This window comes from Pseudomassariella vexata (assembly GCF_002105095.1).
Source record: "Pseudomassariella vexata strain CBS 129021 chromosome Unknown BCR38scaffold_1, whole genome shotgun sequence".
Lineage (NCBI taxonomy): Eukaryota > Fungi > Ascomycota > Sordariomycetes > Amphisphaeriales > Pseudomassariaceae > Pseudomassariella > Pseudomassariella vexata.
In genome coordinates this window covers 1,490,264-1,509,579 of record NW_024467956.1, presented here as the reverse complement: position 1 = coordinate 1,509,579, position 19,316 = coordinate 1,490,264, and the positions used below count along the sequence as shown (strand labels likewise).

General features: G+C 49.9%; 7 protein-coding genes across 7 annotated transcripts; 5 read left to right on the top strand and 2 right to left on the bottom strand.

Annotated features, from left to right (window-relative positions):
- The first annotated feature begins 1,049 nt into the window (after positions 1-1,049).
- BCR38DRAFT_416435 (uncharacterized protein) lies at positions 1,050-1,528 on the top strand. The gene has a single exon (XM_040859101.1). It carries the CDS (start codon positions 1,115-1,117, stop codon positions 1,454-1,456), a length of 342 nt encoding a protein of 113 aa, XP_040720904.1. The 5' UTR covers positions 1,050-1,114; the 3' UTR covers positions 1,457-1,528.
- Positions 1,529-1,549: 21 nt separating this feature from the next.
- BCR38DRAFT_416434 (uncharacterized protein) lies at positions 1,550-2,152 on the top strand. The gene is made up of 2 exons (XM_040859100.1): positions 1,550-1,598; positions 1,660-2,152. The coding sequence occupies exon 2, from the start codon at positions 1,702-1,704 to the stop codon at positions 1,912-1,914; it is 213 nt and encodes a 70-aa protein (XP_040720903.1). The 5' UTR covers positions 1,550-1,598; positions 1,660-1,701; the 3' UTR covers positions 1,915-2,152.
- A 2,086-nt stretch (positions 2,153-4,238) lies between these two features.
- On the top strand, positions 4,239-5,089 carry BCR38DRAFT_328326 (uncharacterized protein; the record flags this gene model as incomplete). The annotated part of the gene is made up of 2 exons (XM_040854839.1): positions 4,239-4,422; positions 4,998-5,089. Coding segments are annotated over 2 exons (276 nt in total), but the record flags the coding sequence as incomplete, so codon positions are not given.
- A 2,324-nt stretch (positions 5,090-7,413) lies between these two features.
- BCR38DRAFT_416432 (copper homeostasis CutC domain-containing protein) lies at positions 7,414-8,336 on the top strand. Its single transcript, XM_040859099.1, has one exon. The coding sequence runs from the start codon at positions 7,558-7,560 to the stop codon at positions 8,326-8,328; it is 771 nt and encodes a 256-aa protein (XP_040720901.1). The 5' UTR covers positions 7,414-7,557; the 3' UTR covers positions 8,329-8,336.
- Positions 8,337-9,836: 1,500 nt separating this feature from the next.
- BCR38DRAFT_330051 (S-adenosyl-L-methionine-dependent methyltransferase) lies at positions 9,837-10,947 on the top strand (the record flags this gene model as incomplete). Its single annotated transcript, XM_040854925.1, has 2 exons — positions 9,837-10,204; positions 10,269-10,947. The coding sequence occupies 2 exons, from the start codon at positions 9,837-9,839 to the stop codon at positions 10,945-10,947; spliced, it is 1,047 nt and encodes a 348-aa protein (XP_040720900.1).
- Positions 10,948-11,876: 929 nt separating this feature from the next.
- BCR38DRAFT_331877 (beta-lactamase-like protein) lies at positions 11,877-12,845 on the bottom strand (the record flags this gene model as incomplete). The annotated part of the gene is made up of 1 exon (XM_040855098.1): positions 11,877-12,845. One exon carries the CDS (start codon positions 12,843-12,845, stop codon positions 11,877-11,879), a length of 969 nt encoding a protein of 322 aa, XP_040720899.1.
- A 901-nt stretch (positions 12,846-13,746) lies between these two features.
- Positions 13,747-15,493, bottom strand: BCR38DRAFT_519735 (uncharacterized protein). Its single transcript, XM_040865144.1, has 2 exons — positions 15,141-15,493; positions 13,747-15,059 (listed from the first exon to the last, which is right to left on the bottom strand). Exons 1-2 carry the CDS (start codon positions 15,337-15,339, stop codon positions 14,020-14,022), a joined length of 1,239 nt encoding a protein of 412 aa, XP_040720898.1. The 5' UTR covers positions 15,340-15,493; the 3' UTR covers positions 13,747-14,019.
- Between the last annotated feature and the right edge of the window lie 3,823 nt (positions 15,494-19,316).

Genomic DNA, 19,316 nt, shown 5'->3' with positions numbered 1-19,316 from the left:
AGTTCCGTCTTTGCAGATAAACCGGTCAAGCCGGGAAGCGTGAGAATGTCAATTTTCCAGCCGGAGCTCCGGTTAGCAACAGATTCTCAATAGTGGCATCCTATCCACTTCATCGATTCTCATCAGGCTGACGCTGTATGCTTACCTGTTGGCTTACCTGTTGGTAGATCTCCAGGCCCGTCGGCATTTGACCTCAGGCGACACTGCGCTAAGCCCACGCCTCCTGACAAGGTCAGAACGATCGATTATCAACATCATACTGTTGGACCGTCAAGACTACTACACCAAGACTACCAGTCTTGGAAGGACATATGGCTACGCACCGTACGTTATGGGCCAATATTACCACCACCCATCGAACCACACAAGTCCTGTCTGTGGGACAGGCATCAGTCATTCCTGTCTATATAAGGCCCTCATGGCCGCCGTTCACTTCGTCCAGGACTCTCCAGAGATCATGACACTTTCAATGCAAGACCATTTTCCCACAATCCAACACATACCATACCTGTATCTGTCTCTGGCAAACTTTTCCAGGCAAGCTCCTCAACTCTAGTCCGGGGCAAAACAATACCGCGTCGTTGTTCATCAAGCATTGCTACCCAAATTTCTTGCGTCCGACTTCCTAAATTCCTGGATACCTATCTTCACTCTGACCTCAAGGATTATTTGCGAAGCACTTCGGCTGGAAGATGTACACTTGTGCTGCTTGGGAATTGGCTGTGTAGATCTCTCTCATGACTGCCCGGGCTATTTCACCCAGCCCGCTTGTTTTAGATATGATGTCCGTCTGGTCTGAACAGGTTATTTCCAAACCCCCGCCGGTCCGGATGCTTTAGCTACGCCCGACTGCTCTAACCCACTCGGAATCTTTCAACGGCGTCGCCTGCACCGAAGATTTCAACTACCCCCGCCTAACCCGATAAGTTTAACCTCTCCCCAGGATATTTTATCTACCCACACCTGCCTTGCATATTTTGATCGCGCCGTTTCCCCAAACAGCAACTCCGTAATCCTCTTTCATTTGTCCAACTTTGCGCAATCAAGTTCAAGTCTCAATATTTTCTCCCATCGTTTGTTGTCATCCACTTGCCCTATTTACGTCCATCCTGCAATGGTGCCAGAAAGCTCAAAGCAGACGTATTTCGACGTATCTTCTCTGCCGGATACATCAATTGCAGAAGTCGACTTCGTTGAGACATCTTTTTTTCATTCTCACGCGCTGGCTTCACCCCAGCTACCAACACCAGCCAACGTCCTCAAAGAGAACCCAGACCTCGAGGAGGGCGTCGCTATTTATAAGAAGCTGAATCTCGCGATCAAATTCGGGGGTCCTTCTTACCTTAGGTTGGAAGAAGCTCAAACAATGAGAGCAGTCAAACGCGCATTCCCAAACAACGAAGTTCCAGTACCCGAAGTTTTCGGATGGAGTAAGTATAGGGACAAATGTTTTTAATATATGAGTCTCATCCCTGGCAAAACACTGCGGGAGGCATAGCCAGCGCTTACTGAGGTGGATAATAAGTTGATATGTAATGATCTTGCACAGATTATAACCGCGCTAAGGCAGGTTTCGCAAGGCTCTGACACTTTCATCGGTACATATTTCATATCTTTCGAATTCCCTTCTACTCTCTCAGTAACTAACCACGTTTATAGGATATATAAGTCGTGGCACTGTGCAAGATAGGTTCTTCCAGAATGATTAAGATGATGGGCTATTCACTACTGTCAAGTCATTTAATGATTGGCTGCTCGCTGCTGATACTCGTTCAAGGCCCGGACAGGAAGGAATCACTGGCCCCTATCGAGACTTGCTGCCGGACATGTGCTATATCTATTTCGCTTATGGAGACCTTACACTCGGGAATATTATCATCTCAGGCGGGGCCAACTCTCAAAGAATCGTGGTAATTGTGGACTGGGAGCAAGCTGGATGGTATCCAGAATACTGGGAGTACTGTAAGCTACTTTACGGGGTGGAGTAGACTCATGAATGGCGTAGCGCTGGATGGGCCGAAAAGGTTACGGAACCGTATGAGACCAAATGGTTTGCTTTCGCAGAGCACTCATTATGGCGGTGTCCATGAGCAACACATCCTACTAAGGATTATATTGTTTCGGCAAAGAGTACGTGTATTATTATAGAGACTTAAGAACTAACAATCTCGTGGGCTCTGCTAGATCTGTGGTTGGCAACTATTATCCACCGATTTACTTCGCGAACGTGGTCATGCGCTCTTTAAGCCCATGGGGTCTGAGTACAGGCGAAGCGCTTGTATTTGTTTGCCCTAAGCGCAGCAGTAGGTGCTGAATCGGGAAAGGGGGCTAAACCCGCGGCTTCCCTATTACAACGATTTCCAACCACTCCGAAAGATGGCGAGCCATCCAAACACAATTAATCACAGCTTGATAAGAAGCAACTAACACCTCTGGATGAGAAGAGCCCATGGATCTGGATACGAAGAGTCCAACGCAGCTGAGAAGCAATAACCTCAACAATTTCGTACTTTTGCAAAGATAACTTCATTTGAGCAATCCTTGAATGACTCTCAAATAGTTGTTCATTTTACCGCAAGGTCACGAATCCGCACCACAACATCATACTACCTGATCTCTGAGAGAAAAACAAAAATTTGCGTATCGCACGCTGAAAAGCATCACTTTGTCATAGTCTAACGGGCTACAAGATAGTTGCTCATTATACGGAAGGATTACGAAACTACAACACAGCGTCGTGACTGGCAATACCATGAAGAGAGTTTTCAGAGTATCGTGGCCTCGAAAATTATCGCTTCGTCCGAAAGACAATGGACTGACGCTAAACTATTAGTTGCTTGATCCACCGAAAGACCATGAGGCTATGTTGCGAAATCATAATTGATCAAGCTAGGCAGAAAGAAGATCTCGCAGTATGGCACCACGGAAGATTGTCGCTTCTAGAGAATCATCACGGACTTACAATAGCATATTCGACACTAACCACCCCCTCAGAGGATCCACACGTGGAGATTGATCGCCCCTGGGAAAACCAGCGTGTTAGCCGCGTCTTGCACTTACCGAACCCTTTGTCCAGATATGTCTGTATTGACAGCAGAGTTGTTGTAAGTCATCAGGAGAGTTAGTTTCACCTGACTCGAGTCATCATCCCATTTCACCCTACACAAGATCCACAACCGAAGTCGGAAGAGAGGAGCGCCTTCAGTTCAACTTGGTCAATGGTCAGCATCGCAATTTATAACAAAACCTCGGTTCACCGTCGATGAGGAAGAGGGAGGTATACGGTCTGATCTTGTCACCATACCCAGATACTAAAAGAACCCCATGCACTGTGAAAGGGGGGATAGGGTTGTTAGATTCGACCTTGTCACCATCACATTCACAACAAAATCTCCATTCACTGAATCTGGAAGGAGGTCTGCAGTCCGAATTCACTACATGATCTCCGTTACTGTTGACAAGGGAAAAAGGATCTCACATTTAACCTTGTCGCCACACTCAGTCATTACACGATCCCCATTTCCTGTTGCAAAGAGGAAGGAGGCTTTTCGTCCGAAGTGTCTAAACAACTCGAATTCACTCTCAAGGGGGTGAATACTTGAACTCAGCAAATCCACAAGCCGAATTCACCCCATACCTCCTCTTCCATAATCGAAGGAGTGAATTTTGTTCGAAGCATAAAACAAACTCAATCATTCGTTCCTCTTCGTCCCTGAATCTTCCACTTCCACTTCTTTCTCTCGCCAAGCCACGATTAGCAGCATACCCTTTCCGTCTCTCCTAGTTTGATCACACAACCATTCTTCCGTATTCGGCAACCAAAATCCTGTGAGTTTTGATCAAGCATAAAAGCACTAGATCCTTCGGTGCCTCTCTGTACTCAATTATTCCACTTCTCTTCTTCCTCGGGTCAAGCCACCACTAACAGCAACCCCCTTCAGCCTGTACCACATCAACTCCGTAACCCCCTCCCTCGTAATGAGGACCCAAATTCACATGAATTTTGTTCGAAGCACGAAAGCAGCTCGATCCCTCGATGCCTCTCTGTCCCTGAATCTTACAACATCCACCTCTTCCTTTGGCCAAGCCATCACTAACATAAAACGCATTCGGCCTCTGCAGGTCCATCTTGCTTCTTCACTTGTATCACCACTGCCAGCACTGGTATCACCACCGAGAACATCGTGTACGCAGTTGCAGCAATCGATTCACGCACACGTACACACACAAGAGCCAATATGGGTGGCAAAGTCTGGTCAGAGAAGGAGGAGAGATACTTCTGGCGCGTAGCCATGTCGGTCGGGCCCAAGCGAGCCGGCGTTGACCGTGCGAAGCCTGAGCGATCGTGGAATGACCTGGCTGCTGATATGCAGAGAGCCATGGGGGAGGATTCCCGCCGCGAATACAGCGGCGTTCTGATGTGTAAACTAAATTTCCTATTGTCTTTGGTTTTCTGGCATTCAAGGGGCGACTTGCTGGCTGTTATGCAGAGTCAAGGGTTCTGCATCAACTGACTTCTCCCCCATTTTCGGACCTTCCCAAATATCCTCAATCCTCTGGAGACCTCCTGGAGTCACCATCACTGCATCATCTGTCCCTTACAAGCATTGCCTGTCCTGGAGATTGTCGTGCGGTTGGCGGTCAATTGGCTTTCTACCCCTGTCGCGGTCCGAAGTACCTTACTTCTCTTCTACTCCTCCCTAGGTCCTACATTTACTTGCCCATCCCACTCACGCGTTCACAAATTGTTCCCTTCGACCCCTCCATCCTCCTTGAGTCGTATCTTCACTTACGTATGCCACTTTTGCGGTCCCGCGTACTTCCCCTCTGCCCTTCTCGCGGTCCTACGTACTTTCCTTCTACCCCTCGCTGAGTCTTACATGTCACTTACGCGATCCAATATCATTTTATCCTTCAAGACACTTGAGCAGTCCCATCTTTATCGGTTGAGCTCTACTTGGCTTCGAAGCCTAATCAGCACGCTAATTACATAATAGTCGAGCACTACTTCCAAAATATTGAAACTCGCCGTCGCTCACCCAACGCTGCTCAATACGTTCGCGAATATGAGATTAAAGCCGGTACGTTTACTATCTATCTATCTACCTGTCACCCCTTCTCGCCCCATTTACTAATATTCATGGCAAAAACAGGTCGCTACAGAGGCTGTGCTCTTCCCACTCAAAGCAACTCTTCCGCTGGAAGCTCTAAATCCAGCCCCTCAGGCTTTGCCACATGGACTACTTCCAGCTCTAGCTCCAACTTGCTGGGCTCTACGAACAACTCGAGTTCTTCTGGCTCTGTATCAAATCAGGATCAAGACGATCAAGATGATGCGCGAAGAGAGCACAGCGATGATCAGACGACCAACGGGAAGTCTGCGGCTCAATCTGTTGCGGCCCGATTCGCGAAATCGAGACGGCGTCTTCCTCGGCTGCCGAGATCTACACCACACAAATATGCCGCTTCTACTTCTTCGGCGAGTCGCCCTTTCAAGGGTGGTCTATTGGTTGCTGGTTCCGATGCTGCTCGCATCTTGACTCCCGCGACTACGGCACTTGGCTCTTCAGCCTTTCGACCCCCAAAACCCAATGATTTAGGCTCTGTTCCCTCAGGCCCCGGAACTTCCTTGATCCAGTCCATAGGAAAAGAGCCCCAGTGTGACGAGAATTCCAAGCGCCCCCAGACTGGGCTCTTTTACCCTAATACCAACTCGCAGATCTCTGGCTCCGGAGTCACGAGTACTGGACTTTCAACTCTCCAAGGCTCGCTGAGCTATCGGAGTGGCAGCAGTGATAATGACCTCGAGGAGGACAACGTCCGTATGGCCCCGACTGAGCGCACTGTGAGCTTTCGGACTCAATCTGATGGATCCTCGGCTGCTCCCAATACTCCTGCTCGACTTGTTCCTTTTAGTCGCCATAATCCTGGACTCCTCGACCTAATTGCCGGCCCTCTACCTTTTGGCTCATGTAAGACAACTGCTGATGGAACATGGGGCCTTGCAACTTCACCGGCCAGTTCTTCTACAGCTCAAAACGCTGTGAAAGGAGCGATCCCTAGTGCCGCTACTTCAAGTGGAACCGTTGCATTTTCCACGCTGTCTTCAATATTTAACATCACCAGAAACAAATCTAGTGCGATATTGGCTGCTCGGCCTCCAACATCATCTTCTCAGCGCAGCCCTCTGTCCGCTGGATCATCATCGATTAGGACCTTGTCACCATTACCCCCCTTTGCCAGAAGACCTGCTTCCGACATCTGCTGTTCCCGAAGTGCTGCTCAGAAATCTCTTCAAGATTCTAATCTAGAAGCCATTGTCAGAACCCTACCTGGAACACCCTCAAAAACCAGCAGCCCTCCTTCCGGACTTTTCAAACCCCCACGTGCTCCTGCAGGCTCGTCTACTGCTATAAAATCTCCTCCTCTGACCCCTTCTACCAAACGACCTCCTTCCAGAGGCTATACTCGACGTGCTGCTCAAAGATCCTATAATGCCACACAAACGGATTGTGGACCCCCTTTGAGCCGAACCTCGCATATAAGGTCGGCTTCAATTCGAGGCACTCCTCCACGAGAGCCGTACGCGAGACCCGAGAGACGCCAGAACCGAGATTCGAGTCCTGCGACTTCTCTTGAGCCCCCTGGAGGCACTTCGTACTCCAACCGAGCCCCTAGAAGCAACACGGGGCTGACCGAGGAATTCCTTGAAGATGGAGATATCCAGGAAGGCGGTGGACACCAGAGCGATGTCGAGATGACAAGCTAGTTGAGTTTTACGCGTGCAACGAGTAGCTCTATTTCATCAAAAAGCTCTACCGACGTCAACGACTTTTCTAATTCTGGGGCTCGGAAGAACGAAACGAATGAATAAACGTAAATGCATGTATGCCATGGAATGGCGGAATGAAGGGAATACGGGTTACGAAGGCGCATACGGCGTGAATGTCACGTTACCTAAGTTTAGAGGATGCTTGTCTCGGCTGAAGATACCCATCAATCGCGTTGTGGCACGGGCATCGAATTTTACCTGGCGTTCGTTCTGAGAATGAGCCTCTATTCGCGGAGGATATTTAGATTTGCGTTGTTTCTACGTTCTTCAGAATGTCTTTTCTTCGTCTAGTAATCGACAAACTCCACTCTGATTGCGTTCGTTAAAACTGGTGGAATCTGTGTATGATTTCGATTGATTCAATTTGCGGGATTGATAAGGCATAGGCTTCGTGAAAAGGGGCCCCCTGACGGTATTCTGTTGTTGGGATCGAAGACCAAATAGCCACTTCTAACAGTCCCGAAGCAGTTGGAGTGACATCGGAAATTTCTATACATTCACCTAACCTAGTGAGTATTGGCATGCTCGTGTTGGGGAATAAGCTTGATGACTAAGCTAACAGTTTGCAACCCTCCATTCAATTGAGTTCGGAAGCAGGGACTATGCTTCAATCTTGTTGACAACTACGAGACAGATTCTTGGCACACAATCCAGCCAGTAGCCTTTTGATCTCTGTGGCGCGAGACTTATTCGATTCCAAATATTCTCTTTGAAAACTCGTCATAATGCCCATCAATCTCGAAATCCCCATATTCGGCCCCGCTTCAGCCCAGACCGCCGCCCAAGCCGGCGCATCCCGCGTCGAGCTCAATGCTGCCGGCTCCTACCCAGCAGGCGGCCTGACACCATCTCTAGATGACCTCTCCCGGCTCAGCTCTCTCACAATCCCCGTGCGAGTCATGATCCGGCCTCGTGGTCCACCTTCTGACCAGCCGGACTTCGTGTATAGCGACGCCGAGGTGGACAGCATGGAGCTGTCGATCCAGGACTTCAAGACCTCAGGCCTCATGAACCTCGACAGAGGTGACGGGTTTGTGTTCGGGATTTTGCGGCTTGCGGCAGGTCGGGGGTTGGTAATCGATGGGGAGAGGAATGGGAGGCTTGTGGAAGCTGCGCGCCCGTATAAAGTAATTTTCCATCGGGCCTTTGATGCGGTTATTGATTACCAGAAGACTGGGGAAACCAGGCGTGTCGAGGAGGCACTACGGGCGCTGAGTGAGTGTGGGTTTGATGCGGTTCTTACTTCGGCAGGGCCGGGGAATGCGATAGGGAATGTGGACACGCTTGCGAGGGTGGTCGAGCTGGCGGCAAATGGTATCGAGGTTATTGTTGGCGGAGGAGTGAGGAGTAGTAACGTAGAAGCACTGTCGGACAAGCTGAGACTGCGGAAGGGAGGCTCGCGGGTGTGGATGCACTCGTCGTGCTTGGAGGACTCGATGAAGGGGACTATCGATGTCGGAGAGGTCGAAAATATTCTGAAGATACTGGCCTACTGAAAAACGTGAGCGTTTGTTTCGTTGAATACTTCGAGAGAGAAAGGAATGAGGATGGGAATCGTCACAAAAGCCAAGGATAGACAGCAAAGTTCCGCAGACGCTAGCAGCAGATACCTCAAGTCATTTCCAATAACCAAGGAGTTGAGAATGAACCATACGTATGAACCAATTTTAGAAGCATTCCTCCTGACTCTGGGTCCATTAGTTCGCAAAGCAGAAGCATCGGTGTTGCCAGTTAAAGGTCTCTCCCTACAGTCCGGTACCACACGAGCAAGCACAATCTAATGAAAAGCGACCGTCGGTCAGCACCAGTCAGTTTACGTATTGCTCAATCGCTTGCACTTGTGTGTTAGGCTCGCGGGTGCAATCTACAAATACCATCGACATAGGCCATAGCCGTTCTGATCCTCCTGCAGGTCAGATTTCGTGTATTTCCTCGCTTCCGTGATCACGAGTAGATTCGTTTTGTGATTGGCACCCGCCTGATTTCCTATTGCTACCGAGATAACATGTCGAGCGGCAACGTTGAGGCTATGAACTGGAGAGGCTATATCCAGTGTCCTTCCCGCATTGATTACCTGCAGTGATTCGGCGCAAGCGGTCCTCTTGGTCGTGTTTTAGAGCTCGGCTGAACTGTTGCGCAAGTGCAAGACAAATTTGATTGCCGGCAACCTAGTACGAGAGACGGAGACTTCATTGGAAAGTGGTAACCAAACTTGGTAGTTCTTGCAGTTTTCGGACTGCTGCAGGCATTCTGCATCTTGGATATGCCGCTGAACTTGTAATTTATGTTTTACTGTGGGTAGTACAGGAAACAGAGCTATATTGGGGGTGGTGATGATGATGGCACTTAACTCCCAGGAGTCTGCAGCTACGGAAGGGCTATCTACAGACAATTGGCACGAGCGCTACACCCAGTACACATCCGTTGTGCCAGGGGCACACAATAATTACTTTTCTTCGACGGGGATATCTATAATCCAGGGGATAATAGTGTCAAGACGCATGTATTGGTGTGGAGGAAAGGTTAGCTAAGCTGGCAGAGGTGACGTTGGGCTAAGTAGCAGGTGCAGGTAAACGCACAACCAGACACAGCTATAGTCCATCGAAACCCAAGCATCACACTGCCTTGGCTTCACGCAATTGGCACTACGCTAGAGCGCCACAGTAATTCAGATCACGGGCTGCTGGCGATCGACCAATATCAGCGAGTTTCAAGATTACTATTCAGGCCGTCTAAACCGATCTAGAATGTGGCGCACATGCATTATTAAGCGGGTGAAACGGGGGCAGGGAATAATAATATGACGAGTCACCTTTCTCTGAAAACAGCGCACCCTTCGATCAACGACTCATGGGCAACGTCAACTAGTACGAAACGATAGTACGAAACGATAAATCGGTCGGATCTTACATCCAATCACAGAGAAGCCCGGCAGCTATAGTTTCCAAGCAAAACTTCGCGACTTTTTTATCCATTCGTCCAACCGGGCTTGGGTCTTCCAAATATGGACAACAACTGGCAGCCAGATGACTTCTTCTCTGGTGACAACGACTCACCGCGTGTTCCATCAGGGGAGTCCATCATTGAACCCGACTCAGTGACAGGACATGATGGCAGGACGTATCATGGCTACAAGCAGGGCAAGTACTTCTTGCCAAATGATCCCGCAGAACAGGACCGTCTGGACATGCAGCACGCCAATTTGACCTTGTTGCTAGAGGGAAAGTTGGCTTGCGCCCCCGTTTACAACCCCGAATGGATCATGGATGTGGCTACTGGGACGGGTATATGGGCTCTGGATTTTGCGAGACAAAATCCGCATTCGAAAGTCGTCGGTTCGGATCTTAGTAAGATCCAACCCGACCTTGAAACGTACGCATCTCGCACAACCTCGAGTTCTCTGGCGGAAGCACACAATGCTAACCTACCTCATCAGTTCCGTCCCCAACTGCGAGTTCATCAAGGAAGATGCCGAGGAAGAATGGATTTACGATCACAAATTCGACTATGTTCACCTGCGGCTCTGCGTCAGCTGCTTTAACGACCACAGAACTGTTATGAAGCACGCCTTCGATAACCTCAACCCCGGAGGATGGATCGAGTACCAAGACAGCACCGCCGATCCCTACCGCTACCTAGGCACCGCCGAGGGATCCGCCTTCAAGCGCTGGGCCGACTTGTTCCTCTCGAGCGGCGCCGCGCTGGGTCGCGACATGCTCGTGACGAACAAGTACGAAGGCTGGCTCATCGAGACTGGGTTCGTGGACGTAGTAGAGAAGAGGCTTCCGTGGCCTTTGAGTCCATGGCCCGACAATCCGAGGCTGAGAGAGGTCGGCCGGTTCAACCGTACGACCTGGCCATTCATGGCGACACGGAAAATATTGGTTTCTGGTTCGGGGCTTCCGGAACAACAGGTCGATCAAATAATCGCTGACGCCAAGAGGGAGTTGGCGGATGTGAGGAACATGTTCTTCGTGCCCTTCTGGATTGTGTATGGGCGGAAACCCTTCGATTGGGAGGTGAAAAAATTAACAGCAAATATAGAGCATACTGGTGAGAACGAGTCGGGAGGGGAGAGGATAGCGCCAGTCCCAGACAAAAGTCAAGGGAGCTGATGCCCTGGCGGCGAGGCTCAGTCTTTCTCCAGGCTATTCCCACGATTCACTTCGAAGAAAATCGGAATTTCAATAGCGACTCAATTGAACATCCTCGTGAAGCTCAACCAAGACTCTATTGTCAGTTGGACCATTGGTGTTATAGCATATGGCGAGCTAAGGTAGAAAGATACCGACTCCCCAAGAACGCGAGACAACACGAGAAAAGTGGGGGAAATAGTTTCATTCTTGACACTGGAAGTATACAAAGTAACTTACTTGAACTTGCTTGGATTGAAGCATGTCATCCTGACTTTGGATATATTTGAACTACTGAGATACGCATAGAAGTCAACATTTGTGCAAAGAATGAGGCGGGATATATCTCTGGAATCCCAGTAGTACATATGAAATTCTGGGGAACTGTGCATATCTGTAACAAGTACATACAGGCTAGGAAAGCATCGGACAGCGGTTCTTCGGCGTCATACAGGGGAACCTCATGACGCAACAGACAATTGACCGTGGTCACAAGGCCTATGCCAGTTCTTATTCCCAAATAAACTAAGTCCACATCACTATCTAGGATGCCAGTTAGGTTCTTGTATATCTATAGTAACTGAAGTGCATCACTCGGGCCTCCTCGTCTTATTACCCCACGTCAGAGTAGGCTCCTTAGAAAGACATCATAGTCTGCCATCCTACGAAGAACATGAATGAATCGATGCTTACTGGGAGCCTGCGATAGACCGTTCTCGGGAGCACGTGGGCTATTCTACGCCAGGCCCTGTTGGAAAGCTGAATGGAGACATCTCGGCTGTCCATAAGTTGATCTTGTCCAGTAGGGCTTCGTTCGTCAAACATCTTCACCGGACTGCTTTAGACTCCAATATGTAACCTCATGTGTGAAACGTCATGCAATTACTGATGGCATACTTGGAATTGTTTTCCTAGATACCATCAGCCCAGCCATCAGCCCAAACAACGATATTTGGTGGCGGGTCCGCCATGTCGGCGAAAAACCTGCGCACTTCCTCGTCACTGTAGCGCAGGCTGAAATGGGTCAGCACAAAGGTAGTCCTTGGCCACTTTCGGACAATCTTCTCAAGGTCACTCCAAAGCGTGTGCTTCGTCTTGACAGCCTGAGCCCTGTGCTCCTCGTGAAGAAAACTGCACTCGGTAATGACGACCGGTATCCCACCCCGGAGCCAACTCGGCTCTGCAGCAAGTGTAGCGGCCGTCGTATCGCCCAGGAAGGCAAATATCGGGGCCGCATGCGGAGCTGTGATCGAGACGCCCGAGGTGCGGAGAGCCTTCAGCTCCGGTCCCGAGAGCGACCTGTACTCGGGTTTCAGTTTGTGGCTGTTCATGCTGAAGACGTATCCGAGACAGGGGACGGTGTGGTCGCAGGCGAAAGCGGTGGCGGTGATGTCCTTGGTCAGAGGCAGAGACACGACATCCCCGGCCTGCAGGCCATGGGTCTGGTGCGACTGCAGCCATTTCGTGCCAACAGAAAGATTTTCGTCGTCCTGTGCGATGTCTTTGTCTTCATTCAGGCGGAACTCGCCACCCAGGTTGAGCAGCCGTTTGGTCATGACGAATTGGTCGAAAACGGTCTTCATCTCGAGGGGACAATAGACGTCGGGCGGCCCATCGCGCTTGCAGAAGGCCGGGGCGCAAAAGGTGTGATCACTGTGGCCATGCGTGAGGAATATTTGTTTCGGGCGTGAGTTGTTGACTAATAACCCGGCGTCTAGGAGTAGGTTAAGCTGTGGAACAAGGAAGGCCGTATGCCAGGCCGCCCGTGATTTGCCTGTAAGGACGTATTGGTGGTGCGGCTTGGGAAATCTCCACTCGAGCACTTCGGACCGCGTGGACTGCGCCAGCGGTTTTGCAAAGTGGCATGTGGTTTGTGGCATGTTCCCGTAAAATTTGGCGATGTAATGAGAATCGAGTTGACTCAGATGCATCAAAGAAGTCGCAGCCAAGGCGGATCCGCGCTGCAAGCCACACTGTGGCGCAGGTATTTTATAGATGACGAGTGAGAAAACATGTGGACGTGGTACCTAGGTCGTGTTCTCTGATAGCGGAGCCACCTCACGGTAGCAGGCGCTAAAGTAGTCTTCTACCTTTGGAACACACCCAACAGACCAATAGACCAACAGATACCTCGGCATACCCCAACGAGCGATAGGCAAGCGTTTCCCAGCTGTCTGTTTTATCGCCAAGAGGGACTAGTTGTGCGGCATAATGTCAATCCAGAAATCGAATAGTGGATGCCACTGGATGAATACAGAGGGGCGCCTGTCGATGAACTTGTCAGAAGTTTCGGTCATAACATGGCCACTGGATACCTACCTAACATGGCTAGCGAACGGTCGGGACGTTGCATAGTTCCTTGCTCTTAGGGTGTACTGGTTCTAATTTGAACAGTTAGGTTAGCACCTTGCGGTGTATGGCGTCAAAAAAAGACAAGGTGAGGAGTATTGGACATTATGAATGGGGGCCTTCATGTATCATCTGAACAAAAAACAATAGTTAGAGGATAGGCGGCATGAGACAAAGCAGGAAGAGCGGGCAAAGGAGGTTCTAAAGCGGAAGCCATGAAATTTTTCAAACTGTATCAGATGTTGCCGTAGATAAAGGTATCCTCCTATTCTAAGGTGAGTTGTTTCAAGTGGTCTTTACTGCTATGCATCTGGATCAGGTTAAGAAGGCGGTCCTCTCAATGAACGTCCGTTGCAGCTAGGAGCAATCCTTTTCCTATAGGAGAGTTTCTCATGCTGGATTAATATACTCTATCTATAAGGCTAAACGGAGTTTATATTTATATCGTGTTTTTTTAACTTTTATACACAAACGTGTTTCGTGTATTTGATGGTACTGCTACTAGTGGGATGAATCCGTCTTGTATTTAAATATCCTTGATGGGAAGACAGACTGCAATCTTTTCTTAGTGTCTATATAGTCCTTCTAAGAGAGTATACCATTCTATAACCTATGAGTAGCAACGACTGTAAAGTAAGAAATACTAAAGACCACCGTGCAAAAGTGATAGCAGTAAAGACGGACTTAGCTTGCATATGTTATCCCTCAAAATAGGATGGGAGGCGGGCGGTGCTTGTTCATTTTCAAGGGCACCGCATCAGCCGACTCTCCTTCGGTGAGCTTTCCCTCGCCGGTCCCAAAGAGTTTCCGCCGTACGAAATCCATCAGTCGTTTCCAAAGAGAGCAGATCTTCTCCCACAGGCGCGCAAAGATGCCCTTCAGCCAGCCGAAGAGACCCTGCCAGGGCACAAAGTAAATGGCGGCACCGACGCCCATGCTCAGCAAGGCGACTGGCCCCGCAGCCGAGAGCGCATTGATGGCGACTTGTCGCACGCCCGGGGCCGAGGTAATGGCACCGACGATGGGGCCCGCGGCAGAAAGGACACCCGAGACGGCGGTAGCTACCGCGATGCCCTTCTCAACGGTTTGCATGGCCTCCTCACCGAACTGGAACTGCACGTACAGCCCCTTATGCGAGGCCTTGATGCCCGCCGCTGACTTGCCGTCGCCCTTGACAATGCCCAGGATGGCGGCCAGGGGCTCTTTCCACTTGACCCACCAGGGCATATCTTCCCCTACTACTGCGACTGGCCCTGATGGCCCTACTCCAGGTCCTGCGACAATATCCATGTCGTACATACGACTGATGCTCTCGTAAATGGTGGTCTTGTCCGTCTGTGAGATGCGCGCCAGAGGACCAGAGTCGGCCCACGCCGTTCCCGGCGCCATGTCGACGGCGATGCAGATGCCGTCGCCAAGGTACAGCTCGTGCTTTGAGTGCTGCTTTGCGTTCTCCTCACCCTGCCAGCTGTCGAGCCGGACCGACGCAAACGTGGATGAACCCTCGACGAGCAGCACTGAGTGTGCCGCAGGTTTCTGTTTCGTTTTCTGAGTCGTCTCGTACGAGCCACGCAAGATGCTCAGCGTTTGCACGTCCGCAGGGACGTCGAAATGGATGCTGTCTATCCTTTTACTGACGAGAATGCTGAGGTGCGAGCTGGCACTGTGGCGTGCTCTTTTATGCATCATCTCGTCGATTGTTGCTTGCAAGTTGTCCGAGCTGGTCACTCGAACTGGTGTCTTGCCTTTAACGGTATTTATAAGTTAGCCTTCCGTGCCTTGTTGCAACGTTTGTTCAGCAGAAGCTGATGGCGTCTCTTTCTTACCGCGCCAAAACTTCAGCCGGGACGGTCCCGTTCGTTCCTCGAGCTGGGCGATGCTCTCCGGGCGCACTACGGCGATGATGGCCCGCTCCCGGTCTTGCCGGTCTTTCTTGATGATCTTCAACATCCCAAGCACCTCGCGCTCCGCCGTGGACGCACCAGGCCGCGAGTCACTACGTCCTGCGCTAGCGCTCGAAGACATGATGCCGGCGGGTTGGTTGTATGCTGCTGGCTTGAGAAAAGTTAATGGATAATGAATGTGTTCAGCCGAGAAATCGCCTTGGTTAAAAGGCAATTTCAAGGTGAATAAGACAAACAGAAACTTCTGCTTGTAGTGCTTGGCCTGGTGAAGGTAATGAGTAATATGACCTGACCGCTTTTTGTACGCCGTCAGAACGATTTGACCAATGGGAACTCGCCTACAACACGTCGTTTGATTACAAAATTGCCACGTCTATGCTGTGGATCTACAGCGGGTCACCAGCGTACAGTTGCGGAAATCCAAGGATATGCATAGTATGGTCTTGTTTTCAGTCAGGCGACATTGGCTGTTGCCAGGCTTGATACGCAACGCAAGTCTGAAACAAGCTGAAAGCAAGTGACTATGCAGTAGGGTGATTCTGAAAGTCCATAAATAACGGACCCCGTGTGTTTCCCACTTAGGAAAGACGACATGCTGGATTAGGTGCGGGGAATCCCTGTTAACAATATTCCCTTAGCCAAACGGTAAAGAAATACCATTGAGGAAGCCAGGACATAGTTATCACTACTACAGCTTAGCACAGGCCAAGTTTAGGCCGAGGGTGGAGAACACTGCTCAGAAAAGGACCCCTGATTGCGTCGACCGCTTACAGTCTGCCAAGTCAAGCTACGCTGCCCCCGGGATTGCCACTCCCTGCTAAAAGATCAAGGTAGTGGCTGAAATGCGAGATAATAATCCCTACTTTCCCTCGCATGTACGGACCACGCGTTGAAGTCAATTATACCGGCTTTTACTGGCCTCCTCGGCTGTGTAATCCCTGTCGCCTACTCAGCGGATCAGATCCCCATCATGGCCACTGGGAGTGACGAGGGTTCTGCCCGTAATGAGGATCTTGAACGAATCTACGAGGCAGTTTCTGAAAGAACGCAGAAACTCCTTGCAGGCTCCAAATCTCTCCTCGCCGACATCGATGGTGACGATACCGTCTTCGAGGTAACTTATCCCAGAAACCAGAAACTTACACTCACTTGTACCCACTAATACCTCCCCGGTCCTTCGGGCATGCCATGCTCAACAACGACAAACCCGTGCCCGCAATCCCAGACACGCTTTATTATATCGCCTCAATGACCAAATCCTTCACAGCCATCTTCCTCCTTCACACTTTAGACCAAGCTTCCAAGGACCGTGACGAATCCCTGACAAGCACTGCTTAGCTTTCTACCACCCCTTGGCGTTGATTGCGCCCTCCGGGATCCCTAGGCTACTTCCCGCGCCACAATCAAAGACGCGCTCTCGCACCGCCTCGGTCTAGGCCCTATCGTCTCGGACGCCGCGAGGTCTTTGCGCCACCTATCGCAGACGCTTTAGAAATTGTAAAAAGAGACAGGGAGAAGCACGTCCTGGCGCACGGGCACTCATTCGATCTGCTGACCAGCCTGACGGCAAGGCAGGGATGGCTCGACACACCGCTCGTAGGCGGAGGGGGCATCATGTCGTCGGTGCGGCACATAGAGATGTGGTTGCGGTATTTTATCTCTGGTTTAGTAGCGGAGCAACTCACGACGCCATGGACGCTGGAGAGAAGTTCTTCCCCATGGAAGGATAAGGACCCCTTTTTGTACGCTATGGGATGCATGTGTCGTTGTACGGCGGCGAGTGGCTCGTTTTTCAAGCGGCCGGGATTCAGGGGCTCAGCTCGTAGATGACATTCATGCCGAAGCGAAAGTGGCGGTTTTCATGCTGATGAATGGGGATAGTAGCGGGGAACAGGTGATCGCTGCTAGGTTTCGGGGGTTACTGGATGATTATCTGGGTGTGCCGGAGGGGAGAGGGACGATGGAGTGTCGGGGCTAGATGAGAAATTCAAGAACCAGCAGGAGATGTACTTGAAAAGTAGGGAGCTGCGGTACCCTGACACCCCCGAGCCGCCGTTGCCCAGAGCGAGGGAGCTCGAGGTTTAGGATAGGCGTTATTGGGACGACGGGTTTAGGGAACTTGAGTTGCGGGTTGAACGACCCACTGATAGAGTTCCTGTGGGTGACTGGGCGAGAAGACGGGGAAGGTACTGCACAGGGAATGGAAGAGGGAATTCAACGCCACCGTTGATCTAGAAGGGGTTGGTGGTGAGCACTTGTCGCCTGGCTTGAATTGGAGTGACTTGTGCCGCTTTGCGTGGAGGAGCACCGCCAGAGTTCCAGATCGGTGCAGATGGCGAGATGGAAAAGAAGGGCCTAGTAGCCGAACCAACGCGTGTGGGAACCGATCTGGTTCGACAGAATGCATGCCAAGAGAGACCCCAAAGTATAATATAAGAGGGAAAGGAAGTCAGATGACATTTATACCATAAAAGGTTGAGGAAACTCGAGATAACTAGGAAATTCAAGAAATAAGCGTAAATAGAGAAAAAGAAGAAAGAGCGGATGGATCCGCGATTTCAATCCCCGAGATGTCATTTATCTGTCTAAAGAGCCATGCTCATTATTTTTGAAGTGCGCGCCCAACAATATTCGTTACATTATCATATATTGTTTTCAACCAGTCCGTTGAATAAGTTGTGATTGAATTCGGATTATGTTGAATGGGGTTGATCAAAAGCGATGGATCGTGGTTCGTGGATGGTTGGTCGACAACAGTCTTGGCACTGTGGTGACCAGTGTTTGTGCTGTGTCTATTCTTCATTAGAGTACGTAATACCTTGAATACGGGAACCGGTTTCTTTACCTTGGTCTTTGATGGGAGGTGCAAGTGAAGGACAGGACAAAATACTAGTTAATACAGCCTTCAAACCGAACATCATTGAACCTGCAAGAGACTTAGCGCGACGCACTTGTTTTGCTTCGGAGCAGACCGTACTATCACCTAGCCATAGTTTCGCTATTTGACAGTTCCGCAGGAATGAGTGCTATGATAGCCCTCGACGAAAGCCTATGATATATGCATAGGTGTTGGACCAAATTGACCGTCAAAAGACGAGGGACCCACTCGCTTGTAGAATGAGGTATTTTTGGTAGTTTTAAGGTCTGACAATAGGCTTCAAAATCCCCTCCTAGTTTGAGCTTCTATTGCAGATCAATCCGTAAATGAATTAGACCTATGAGCTTCAAAACTTGATGCTCTATGAATACCGTGTGTCCTCGAGTCAACGGGAGCCCTCTTTGAAAGCATCTGTATACTAACAAACCCCAGGTATTCGACCCCAGTTTCAACTAGCCCCCCGGCACCTCAAGAAAATGAGTAGATCCAATACCCGTGGATTTTAAATGATGTCCTCCCATGTCTTATTATTTCGACTGCACATAACTGCTCCATTTGTATTTAACATAAGCTGCAGTCTGCGTTAGTGTTGAAAAAGGGCAAATTGTCTAGATGCGTAGTGCGTGAGAGCTTCATAAGCAGGACTCATCTCGAAGTAAATTAAGATATATGCTGACGCAAAAGACTATGATGAGGTTATTATGCCAGTCCTGCAGATATTTTGATTTCTCAGTTGGGATATCCCGGAATATCATGTGTACTGTGTAGCGATAAGTTGGCATTATCTTATAACAGATTAAGCACGGACTGGTCAGCCCAGTTCGTGAAAAGTCAGTGTGAGTATACAACTACGTGAATATGATGCACTCCCGGGTTCTATCAGAATAGTTACTGGCAGTACACTGCGAAGTGAAATAAGCCTATCTACATAGCAGATCCCACTGGCCAATGCAGCAGAGTGTCCAGGTTATACATCACCATAATACTTGGCCAGAAAGAGCAACCGGGCTACAGGTGACCGGCCGCAACAATCTATTGCATGCTTGCCTTATGCGTCGGGCTTGCTTTCCGACTCTTCAGCTGCCGGAGTTACAACTACCTGTGAGATTGTACTCCACAAGGACAATTTCACTGGGTAGCTCACCAACACATCACAAGGTTTGGAGAAACTTGACAGTGTCCCACCACCCGCTGCTGGGGAAACCTACAGTCAAACTTTC

Bases quoted from the DNA above. Each gene is read 5' to 3' on its own strand.
- BCR38DRAFT_416435 (XM_040859101.1), top strand. From the start codon at position 1,115: ATGGTGCCAGAAAGCTCAAAGCAGACGTATTTCGACGTATCTTCTCTG.
- BCR38DRAFT_416434 (XM_040859100.1), top strand. From the start codon at position 1,702: ATGATTAAGATGATGGGCTATTCACTACTGTCAAGTCATTTAATGATT.
- BCR38DRAFT_519735 (XM_040865144.1), bottom strand. From the start codon at position 15,339: ATGTCTTCGAGCGCTAGCGCAGGACGTAGTGACTCGCGGCCTGGTGCG. The intron at 15,060-15,140 runs GTAAGAAAGAGA...ATACCGTTAAAG, and splicing joins CCGGCTGAAGTTTTGGCGCG to GCAAGACACCAGTTCGAGTG.
- BCR38DRAFT_416432 (XM_040859099.1), top strand. From the start codon at position 7,558: ATGCCCATCAATCTCGAAATCCCCATATTCGGCCCCGCTTCAGCCCAG.